General features: G+C 37.3%; 1 protein-coding gene across 1 annotated transcript; it reads right to left on the minus strand.

Moving 5' to 3' along the window:
• Positions 1 to 1153: 1153 nt before the first annotated feature.
• On the minus strand, positions 1154 to 7293 carry LOC142534834 (uncharacterized). Its single transcript, XM_075641558.1, has 4 exons — positions 6594 to 7293; positions 5837 to 6045; positions 5459 to 5755; positions 1154 to 1405 (listed from the first exon to the last, which is right to left on the minus strand). The coding sequence occupies exons 1-4, from the start codon at positions 7291 to 7293 to the stop codon at positions 1154 to 1156; spliced, it is 1458 nt and encodes a 485-aa protein (XP_075497673.1).
• Between the last annotated feature and the right edge of the window lie 5096 nt (positions 7294 to 12389).

Below are 12389 nucleotides of genomic sequence, written 5' to 3' on the forward strand. Positions count from 1 at the left end.
TCGGGTAAAATCTACAGTTTCCACAAAATCATGCAATTATACCATTAACCATGTAATATGCATCATGTAAGCATATAAAATCAATTAAGTAAATTAAATATGAAATTTAAATCATTTACATGCATGTGTTTACGTTGTTTAGTTTTTGGACGTTACAAATCCTCTTTACTTAAGTAAAATTTTGTCCTCGAAATTAAGACGTACTGAATAATTCGGGATAGCGACTCCTCATCTCAGACTCAGTCTCCCAAGTGACTTCTTCCTCCGAGTGATTCAGCCACTTGACTTTGACCATTTTTATCACCTTGTTCCGCAGTTGTCTCTCTTGCCTATCCAAGATTTGAATAGGCCTTTCCTCATATGACAGGTTGGCATAAGTTGCAGTGGCTCAAAGTTCAATACATGCGAAGGGTTTGACATGTACTTGCAGAGCATCGATATGCGGAAGACATTGTGAACTCCTGCGAGATTAGGTGGCAACGACACTCGATATGCTAATGCTCCCACTCTCTCGAGTATCTCAAATGGTCCAATAAATCTTGAAATAAGTTTACCTTTCTTGCCAAATCTTATAATACCCTTCATAGGTTCTATCTTTATAAACACGTGATCACCCATTGCAAACTCGAGATCTCGCCTTCTTTTGTTCGCGTAGCTCTTTTGTCGACTTTGAGCAGTTTTCATTCTGTCTCGGATCTTGGCGATCATTTATGCAGTGTGTTGAACTATATCGGGCCCCATCGTAGTCCTTTCTCCTACCTCGTCCCAATGGATAGGCGACCTACATTTCCTTCCGTAGAGTGCCTCGTATGGAGCCGTTCCCATATATGACTGATAACGGTTATTTTAAGTGAACTCCACTAGAGGTAGTTTCGGTTCCCAACTCCCTTGGAAATCGATCACGCATGCTCGGAGTAGGTCCTCTGAAATCTGTAAGACTCTCTCAGACTAACCATCGGTCTGAGGATGAAATGCAGTACTGAATAATATCTTAGTCCCCAATGTTTCATGTAGACTCTTCCAAAATGATGAAGTGAAACGTGTGTCTCTGTCCGACACTTGAATCCCATGCAATCTAACTATCTCTCGAATATATAGCTCCACATACTGAGTCGTGGAAAAAGTCGTCTTCGCTGGTAGGAAGTGTGCTTATTTAGTAAGATGATCCACTATCACCCAAATGGAATTGAGTTCTTTCACCATCTTTGGCAATCCTACCACGAAATCTATAGTAATGTTTGCCCACTTCCACTCGGGAATGGGGAGTGGTCAAAGAATTCCCGCCGGTCTTTGATACTCTGCCTTCACTTGTTGACATGTCAAGCATTCTGATACAAAGCGCATAATGTCTCATTTCATTCCTGGCCACCAATATAAAAGTTGCAAGTCCTTGTACATCTAGGTACTGCAAGGATGAATGGAGTAAGGGGTACTGTGAGCTTCCGTGATAATGTGAACTCTAAGTAAATCACGACTAGGAACCCATAGTCGACCTCGATACTTAACAATTCTGTCACTCTTAGAAACCGAGGCATCGGTGACATCCGACATTGTTTAACAATTACATTGAAAACAATAAGCCTCGTATCAAACAAACCAATCTTTTTCATAAATAAATATTGTCTTACAATGACAATGGAATAAAATTACATCAATAGTTTGTAGAAAATTAAAAGAAAACTTAAAAATCTTGAATCTTGTTCTTTCCATTCGATCACCATCCCCAGAATGCCTCTTGTTCCTCCTCATTCATTTGCTCTTCATTCTTATCTAGTGAGAGACGTAAGGGATGAGTGTTTTGAGAAAACACTCAGCAAGTGGGGGCCGATCGATTTCCGCAAATACAAATAGACATAATTTTAAATCATCTTTTTACATACTTTCAAAACTTATTATATTGACTTGTTAAACTTTCAAAACTTATTACATTGACTTGTTAAACTTTCAAAACTTATTACATTGACTTATCATAACAGAACCAAAACAAATTCGAAATATGAGACAAAGATTATCAGAAAATTTAGAGTAGATCAGAACAAACACAACATTGTTACTCATCTCATTTTCTGTGGTCAAATTGTCCCTATTATATTAGTCCTCTAAGGGGCGAGGCCAGAACACAGTTTTATACCAACTGATGGGGGCCAGACAGAACACATTTTTATACCCACTGATGGGGGCCAGACAGAATTACAATTATCGTCCCACATCAAATTCGAATTGTAACAGTGTATCACAGAATTCAGATTTATCTGGCAAAACTTATCATAATTTTGAACGAATACGGCGGAATCAAAGAATATCGAAACCAGAAAGAACATAACATTCATCGATCGAGATTTTAAAAATAGAAGATGACATTTTTTGAAAATAAGGACACACATACAAGCATGTCATGTTATATTTATGCAAAGTTTAAATTACAAGAAAAATACGTAACAAAAACCCACTTACTGAAATTCGAAGGTATGCTTTGAGAGTTGCTCAAACTCGGACGTACAAAGCTTGCTGAATTCGGACCAGGTGATGACCAAAATTTGAACAGGGCCTCCCCACAGTGTTGACAATAGTTTCCAGCACAAAACTCCCGCACGAATCTTCGTCCTTCTTCCTTTCTATTGGCGGCCGAGGGTTTCTTTTGTAGGGAGGGGGGCCGAAATTTTGAGGTGTTTTTGGAAGTGTTTTTCCTTCAGCATATGTGTGATATTTATAGATGAAATTTGATCCCTTAATGTGAGGCCCGGGGCCGAAGAGGGCGGGGGGGTGATCGGCGGTGCCATCAGTTGCACGGACAATGAGCGGCTCCTGGCAGGCTTCTAGATGGAGGGAACATGAATGGACCGACCCACACGGGAATGAGAGGGATTCTGAAACTGTTCAATGTAATGGACTGTACAGTTGAAGATGGCTTAAAAGATTTGATTTGTACTACTCATATCACGAAGGTGCATCTTCTTTTCGGTAATTCATCACATAAGAACTCCACAGTTAAGCGTGCTTGACTTAGGGCAATTTTGGGATGGGTGACCTCCTGGGAAGTTTCCCAGGGTGCGTGTGAGTGAGGACATAAGCACGCTGGAAAGACTCGTCTTGATACAGTGAGGACAGTCGTCGAATCTGGGGCGTTACAAGTAGTGGTATCAGAGCCGACCTCTCTTAGTACGGTGTGGTTCGGAGACGAACCAAGCGGAAGCTGGTGGGCATGTGAGGCCCGGGGCCGAAGAGGGCGGGGGGTGATCGCCGGTGCCATCAGTTGCACGGACAATGAGCTGCTCCTGGCAGGCTTCTAAGAGAAGGGAACATGAATGAACCGACCCACACGGGAATGAGAGGGATTCCGAAACTGTTCAATGTAATGGACTGTACAGTTAAAGAGGGATTAAAAGATTTGATTTGTACTACTCATATCACGAAGGTGCATCTTCTTTTCGGTAATTCATCACATAAGAACTCCAAAGTTAAGCGTGCTTGACTTAGGGCAATTTTGGGATGGGTGACCTCCTGGGAAGTTTCCCAGGGTGCGTGTGAGTGAGGACATAAGCACGCTGGAAAGACTCGTCTTGATACAGTGAGGACAGTCGTCGAATCTTGGGCGTTACACTTAAACTACCCTTGGCCGCCCCCTTGCTCCCCAGGAAAGCCTTCAATGTGGTCAAAGTTCTATCCAAACTCAAGAGGCACCTTGGTTTACTAAAGGAACAATTCTTGCACAATTAATTTGTCTAAGCCTCCTAGCTCCATTCTTGGTTCTTTTAGGACAAGAAAGTTGAGCTTCTTTGAGCTAAAAGATTGAGTTCATGAGCTGGGGATTTACTCCTCTGGTGACGACTCTTTGATTGATGGGTTTCTTATGGCATAGATCCCTTTTGAGCTAGTCTTCGAGCCTTTGAGTTACTTCATCGAGCCATGTTAGCTGAAAATTTAAGTTTATATTTGAGTTTTATAGTTCAGATTAAATTTTTGAGCTTAATTTTGAGTTTTAATTCTTACATGATCTTCTTCGGAAATTCCGGGTTCTCACAAATGACATCCTAGATTGAATATAACATGCTACCCTTCGATTCATCTCGCTGTCTCCATTTCTGCAATTTCTCATCATTAGACTGTCCGGCTCGAATTATATCTCGCAAAGTGGAATAACTATCAACGTAGTGAGATTAGGGGCCTATCCCCTATCATAAACTTCGAAACGCTGAATTTCCACTTGCAGAGGCTTCTGTACTGATAAATGTGCCAAGACTGTCCCCTTTCTACTCAAAGAATCCGCAACTACATTAGCCTTGCCGGTATAGTATATAATGTCATAGTCATAGTCCTTAACAAGCTCTAGCCACCATCTTTGTCTAATATTCAAGTCCTTTTGGGTGAAGAAATATTTAAACTTTTAAGATCCGTAAAGATCTTGGATTTCTCACCATACAAGTAGTGCCTCCAAATTTTCAACACAAATACCACTGCTGCAAGCTCAAGATCATGTGTCGGATAATTTTTTTCATGCACTTTCAGTTTTCTAGATGCATATGCTATAGCTCGGTCATTTTGCATGAGAATGGCGCCCAATCCAAACTTTGAAGCATTAGTAAATTCCATATATTCCCCTTGCTCTGTCGCATAGCTAAAACTAGCGTTGTAGTGAGTGCTTGCTTCAACTGATCGAATCTATTTTGACACTCTGGTCCTCAAATAAATTTTGCATTCTTCTTCGTCAAAGATGTCAAGGGTACTGCAATAGATGAAAAACCCTTGATGAACTTACGATAGTAGCCAACTAAACCCAAGAAACTGCGTATTTCCGTCACATTTTTAGGCGCATGCCACTACTTAACTAACTCGACCTTAGATGGGTCGACCTCTACTATCTCTATTAACACTAAGAATGCCACTCTCTCTAGCCGAAACTCACACTTGCTGAACTTTTCATATAATTTCCGATCTCTTAAAACTTGCAAGGTTGTCTTTAAATGCTGATCATGCTCCTCACGGCTCTTTGAATAGATCAAGATATCGTCGATAAAAACAATAATGAACTGATCGAGATATGACTGAAATACACGATTCATGAGATCCATGAAGATCGCTGGGGCTTTAGTCAGCACAAACAGCATCACTAAAAACTCATAATGTCCATAACATGTCCCGAACGCCGTCTTATGTACATCCGACTCCTTGACCCTCAGCTAGTGATATCCAGACCTAAGATCTATCTTTGAAAATACCGAAGCTCATTGGCATTGATCAAATAAATCCTCGATTCGGGGCAATGGGTATTATTCTTCACTGTTACTCTGTTTAGCTCCCTATATTCGATGCACAACCTCATAGTTCCATCTTTCTTTTTCACAAATAACACTGGAGCGCCCCATGGAGAGAAACTTGTGCGAATAAATCCTTTGTCTAACAGCTCTTGAATTTGGTCCTTTAATTCTTTCATTTCAGCAGGTGCTAATCGATATGGTGCCTTAGAGATCGACATTGTACTGGACATCAACTCAATAGCGAATTCCACTTCTCTTTCAGGTGGGATGCCAAAAACATTGTCGGGAAATACATCCGGAAAATCCTTAACTACCTCCACATCCTCAATAGATCGACTGTCAGTGTCGGGTGCAGATATAATACTAGCGATAAAAACTTGGCTACCCTTTTGTATAAGCTTCTTCGCACGTATGCATGAAATAATATGCGTCATTTGTTTGTTTTGTGCCTCCTCGAAGATAGTTGTTTTCCCATTCGGTGGTCTAATAGATACTGACCTCTACCAAAACTCAATAGTGACCCCATTCATAGTAAGCCAATCCATACCCAAAATAACGTCGAACTCGGACATTGGTAGTACTATAAGGTCCGCTCGTATAATATTCCTTTGCAATTTTAGTTCCACATCCTTAACCATGTTACTAGAAACCATATGTTCGCCAAAAGGCAATGTAACTTTGAATTCCGACTCCACGTCCACTGGTAAGATTCCTAATTTCTTCACGAAAGATTCCGATATGAAAGAATACGTAGCTCCAGAATCTAGTAAAGCGTAGGTAGCTATTCCCGCTAACAATATTCATCATGGTAATATTTGTATTGTTCTCGTTTAAGACCATAAAGTTTCAAAAGTTTTCCTACCATCTAAGCCCTTCTAGTTCCCATATTAGCATTTCAACCCCTTGAGCTTTCGTAAATTGCTAAATGACCCCTTAAATTTTTGAATTTTGCAATTAAGTCCTAGGAAATTTCGAAATTTTCTAAATTTTTCTTCAATATTTTTCGAAAATTGCTGTATAGCCCCTTAGATTTTTGAAAATTACTATTGGCCCCTTGAAAGTCAAAAATTTGTATTTTAGCCCTTGGAAATTTCGAGTTTCTTTTTTCCATTTTACCCCTAGAGATTTTTGAAATTGCTCTTTAGTCCCTTTATTTTCAATGTTCTACAATTTGATCCATATAATTTAGTGTTTGTAATAATTCAATTCCTTAAACACTAGAATTTGAAACATGCAGTTCTAAGTTATCAAGTTCCATGCACCTCAATTTGATTCTAGCAGTCATGCTTATTATTTCAAGAGGTAAGGAACTTTTAAATACTTGAATAGTCGGATTACTTGTAATAAGCGTCATGTCTGGCTTCGCTTTCTCAGCATGCATCACGTAAGCCCTTCCAGTCATGGGTTGCTTGAGTTTTTGGAAATCACCAGCCTTATGCCCCATTGCTCTGCACTTGAAGCACTTGTAGGTGCCCCACATGCACTTTCCATAATGATGGCGATAACACTCCTTGAAAATTGGCTTCTCAGTAGTCTTCGAGACATTTTCTTTAGGTGGTTGTCCTTGTAGTTTCGGTTGTCCCAGCCGCTTCGGTGGTCCTATATAAGGCTTCTTATTATGCTGACTAGCTTGCTGGGCGTGATTTCTGTTACGCTGCATCTCCCAATCAATATGCTTAAGTGACTGCTCGGCTCGAAAAGCTTTGGCAACGACAGTAGTATAGTCAACAGGACCAGTGAGCATCACATCGTGACGGATCGTCGGCCTCAATCCATCCAAAGCAATCAAGGGCACAAAATGACAGCCCCTATCAAACTTCTGCACGAACTCAGCAACAGACAAGTGCTGGCGGAGACTAATAAACTCTCTCTTCAACCTCGAACGAACGTCGGTAGTGAAGTATTTATCATATAACACACTCTTGAAATCCTCCCAAGTTAGAGTCGCTAGATTCACTCCTTGCTCTGCTCCCTCCCACCATAAGGAAGCATCGCCCTTTAGGAGATAGATGGTACAACGAACTCGGTCAGCGTCCATCATATCCATATATCAAAAGATCACTTCTAAAGATCTAATCCACCCCTCAACTTCAAATGGATCAGTAGTGCCAGAAAAATCCTCGGGGTTCATCCTCCTAAATCTCTCATAAATTGTCTCCGGTCGTCCCCTCGTAGCATAACCACCAACATGCTGCTCTAATAACTGAGCCATGGCTGCTAGTACACGAGCACTAGCATCTTGATTAGGTGGAGGCTGTGGAATCTCCTTCTCATGTCTATTCTCATTATTACTACGTAGAATTCGTCTAGGAGGCATCTTTGTACAAATTATCCATACCACTGACCAACATGCACTTAATATTTAAAATATCATAAACCTAACCTTTTTATCATGCTTCATTAAAGCATCTAAAAATTTAGCATATAAATATAAAACAGTAAAAACTCACATACTTGAGGCGTGACTTCTTGAGTTTCTCGGAGTGGCAGTACACAACCCTTTGAGAAAAACCTTCGCTCTGATACCAACTGAAACGTACACTACTTTTTAATTTTAAATTCTACTAGAATTTTTTTCTTTTTTTTCATATTGTAAAATTCGAAACTCATTTTTTAAAATACTCAGCATTTCCATAAATCAAAATAGTTTAATATTTAAAATCTCAAATGAATAAAAAAAATCCCTAAATCGTCAATTAACAAAATTCAACTCCCACCTTTAACATGATCATCCTACTTCCAAATAAAGCATAGAAAATCTCTAATTAAATCATTAAATACATCTTTGAATTTTTAACTATCAATCTAATGCGGAAAATAAAGTCCCTCGGGAGTGTACTGTCTGCCTCGATCCACTCAAGCGTCAGCGCCTGCCTCAATAACATCATCACCTGCAGCATTCAACCCTAGTGAGTATAATGGCTCAGCATGTTCTAAACATGAGTACTAAATAATACATATACAAGAACATGCATTGAAAATTATACTTTTATTCGAAATAAATTTGTAATCATAATTTAATCATAAATCGTCAAATCGTGAAGTTTTCAATGATTTATCATTTTGGGTGAAGTTTGATACTTGAAAGTGACTAGCTTTTATCATTTGGTCGTCTGATCAGTATTAATTCACCATTGCGCATGGGGACGGGCACTAGGCACCGACGTAAAATGGAAATACGATCGTTGGGCTCTCTCTGGGCCTTTTCCCGTAAACGGGCTCCCTCTAGGGCCTTTTCCCTCATGATATTCCAAAAAATCATATATCATATCTTTTTTCTCACAGTCAATTAACATCCTTCAAAATATTTTTCCCCATTTTTTAATCATAAAATTTCGTGTCATTTCCACATTTGAAAAATAGCATTTTTAATAGTGAAAATTTCACAGCTTTACCATAAATCATAAAATCTCATATTTTCATCATAAACGTTATAAAAATATCATTTAACATGCGTTATGATCCCTCGGGACACTTCCAACCTTTTTCGTACTACCCAGATGTAAAATGAGCGTTTTGCCCCTGGACTTAAAATTTCTCGTTTTTGACCTTTTCTTACTTTTATTTACCCGAGACCATCCCAAATATTTATTTAACCTTAAATTTAATTTTTAATATTTTTATTTACGTAAATCGAGCTTTTTATTTAATTCCTTAATAAATAATTCGTAAAACATATAATTCCCGAATTAATTCACATTTAAATATTTTCTTCCCAAATTTTAAACATAATCTTTTTACACCTAAAATACCCTCATGAACCATGAACTGACCTCCATGGACCATGATTCGAGCCCTTTCCCATTAGACTTCGAGAATCGAACCCTAGCTCCCGCATCGAGCCACGACCCAAATCAACCGATCCATCTTTAGCCAAACCCTAACCTGACCCCCTAGGGACCTTATCGAACCCTCTGGACCAACGCACCCCTAGCCCATCAATCAAGGAACCAACCGCGCGAGTTCCCCCTTATTTTTCTTTGCTTCCCTAGGACTCTACTCGACTAGGACTCTTGCACTTGCTTAACCACCAACTCCACCGTACCCTACCCGTCCCTGGACCAAGCTCCAACCTAGCCTAGCGATCTTAGCCACCGCCTCAAACCCTACCCTCAGCAACAATCCGCCGCGTGCATGGGAAGAGCCCATGTAGCCGTGGACTCTTCTCTGCCGGTCGTCCTTGGGTCCTAGCCATGCTAGGACTCTTCCTAGCCCTTAGTCATGTCCAGCACGACCCCTTGCCCAAGCCCTGGTTGAGCCGCACACCCCTTTTCCCTTAGCCGAGGCCCTGCGTGCACATGAACCATGAAAACCCTAGGTTCTAAACATCAGCCATGCACGGCCCCTTCTAGCCCTTGTCCAGCCCTCGTCTCATGCTTAGACGGCCCTTGTTCCAGCCCTCAAACGTCCTATGTTGGCAGTGTACTCATTGAAAATCATAAAACTTTCTTATACACGTAAAAATCTTCAAAATTTAAAAATAATCGTCAAAAGGATAAATGGTTTGAACACCAATATTTTTCGTGCAAAAATAAAAAAAACATGCATAATATGGATTGAATGATGCGTCAAAGAATTTATAAATGTGTCTTTGCGCTTAAAACGCTCGAATATACGATCATCGGCGTGGGATGTGAAGAAAAATGAACGGGCGACGAATACTCCTTGTTTTCTTCCTTTTCAATTTTTTGAATTTTAGGTGTGTGTGAAGTGTGTGATTTCGGCTGCTATGTGCTTCAAATAACCTAGGAATCTTTTTTTATATATAGATTTTAATTTGCATGTTTATGGGTTTGAGTTTTGGGCCTTTGAGTTTAGGAGCAATTATGCCAACTTATCATAGGTAAATTAGGCTCAATAACACTTATTTAATTAAAATAAAATTTTATAAAATTTATTTTTCGAAATTAAAAATTTTGATCTTTTAAAAGTCCATCATTTGTCCAAAACCGGCTCCTCGAATAAAATTGAGCTCGTCTCATAAAATAATTTGAATTATATCATTTTTAGAAAAATTTAATCATATTAATATGCCTTCAAAATATTTATCAAAAAATATTTATTTTATCTCGGTCGTCCCGGGTATCCTTTCCCTAGCATTTTATAGAAAATTCGGGTAAAATCTACAGTTTCCACAAAATCATGCAATTATACCCTTAACTATGTAATATGCATCATGTAAGCATATAAAATCAATTAAGTAAATTAAATATGAAATTTAAATCATTTGCATGCATGTGATTTATGTGTGTTAGTTTTTTGGCGTTACAATAACAAAATCTAAAATGGTTTTATTTCAAACTAATATTAGATTTCTTGGTCATATGATTGAAAAAGGAAAAATAATTCCTATTCAAAGAAGTATTGAATTTGTTTCAAAATTTTCTAATATTATAACTGATAAAACTCAGTTACAAAATTTTTAGGAAGTTTAAATTATATTTCTTTTCATATTAAAAATCTTACTGAGGATTTGCTATCTTATATGATAGATTAAAGAAAAATCCTTTATCTTGGTCAAATAAACATACCGAAGCTGTTAAAAATATTAAAGAGAAAGTTAAAAATTTTCCTTGTCTTATGTTTGTAAATCCCCAATAGGATAAGATTATAGAAATTGATGCTTCTGATATCGGTTTTGGAGGAATTTTAAAACAAATAGATTCCAAAACAAAGTAAGAATATCTTATTCTATTTTATTATGAGAAATGGAATAATGCACATAAAAACTATTCTACAGTAGCAAAAAAATTTTTAGTTATTATTACATATATTTTAAAATTTCAAGATGATTTTTACAATCAAAAGTTTGTTTATGTTTATGAAAGATTTCAAACATGATGTTTCTAAACAAATGTTTGCAAGATGACATGCACATTTAGCTCTCTTTGATTTTGAAATCATTTATAAAAAAGGTGAAGACAATCATCTACCTGATTTTTTAACGAGAGGATATCTATCATGATTTCAGGAATGTACCAAAGAGGTAGAGATGATTTCTCTCATAGAGGAAGAGTTGGTAGATGAAAACCCCTAATATTATTGCTCAATATGGTACACAAAGACTAATAGTCCAGAACATTACCAGTTCTTCATCCAATAATAATATGGATATTGATAATCTTATATAAAGAATTTCAAGAATTCTTGAAAAATAAACAAAAAATATTTCTGAAACTTCTTCAGCATCATATGCTAGTATTATTAAAAAAGAAGAAAATGATTCAGCTCTATATACAGAGACTAAATATCGTGATCTCATACTTCTTATCGAAGAAAAAGATTTTCAATGGGAAAAAACTCCATTGACTATCATGGAAAGATATTTAATCAATACATCATATGTATATGGCTCTTATAACAGAGATGATTTTATGAAAATCTTCCATTATCCACTAAAAGTGTTGAAATAACTCACTTTTACAGTAATACTCAACAAAAAAGAAGTTATAACTTCTCAAAATTTATTATAAAGAAGATCATATCTATTGAAAAATGAGGTATATCTCCACTTATTGAGAAGGAATTTTATTCTCAAAGTCATCAAATGAATTTTAAATTCAATTTTTTGGATTATATTGAGAGTTTGAATAAAACTCTATATTACGAAAATGAAAAAAAAAATATACATGGTTTTTGAAAATATGTGAAAATTATTTTCATCATCCAGTTCCTAACTGGTTCATGACTTGGTGAAAAATATTAGGACCATCAGCAAAAATTTTTCCATATGTATTTATAAAACCAATGAATATTTGGTTAAATGTTTCTCCAAGTATTAAAAAATTTATTTTCAGAATCTTGGATTGATGGAAATATTTTATGTCTATTCTTCATGGAATTTGGAATTCGATGGATATGGAGATGGCGGCTGAATTTTGTCATACTGATGAAGGAATTCCCTACATATGGAGGGTTAGTTCTACAAAATTTGAGAGAAATTATTACGAGATGATCTTGAAACAGGAAATCGTTATGGCTTTGAAACAAATCAACAAATGGAAGAAAAAAATTCTTTTATATCAAAAAGATTATGCAATGCAACAAGAAAATGAAAAAGAATCTTTGAGTCCTTTCAAAATCTTCACTCAGAAATATTTTTAAATATATTTCAAAGAAAAAATGATCGATGTA

The sequence above is a fragment of the Primulina tabacum genome, unplaced genomic scaffold (assembly GCF_025594145.1).
Source record: "Primulina tabacum isolate GXHZ01 unplaced genomic scaffold, ASM2559414v2 Contig708, whole genome shotgun sequence".
Taxonomy (NCBI): Eukaryota; Viridiplantae; Streptophyta; class Magnoliopsida; order Lamiales; family Gesneriaceae; genus Primulina; species Primulina tabacum.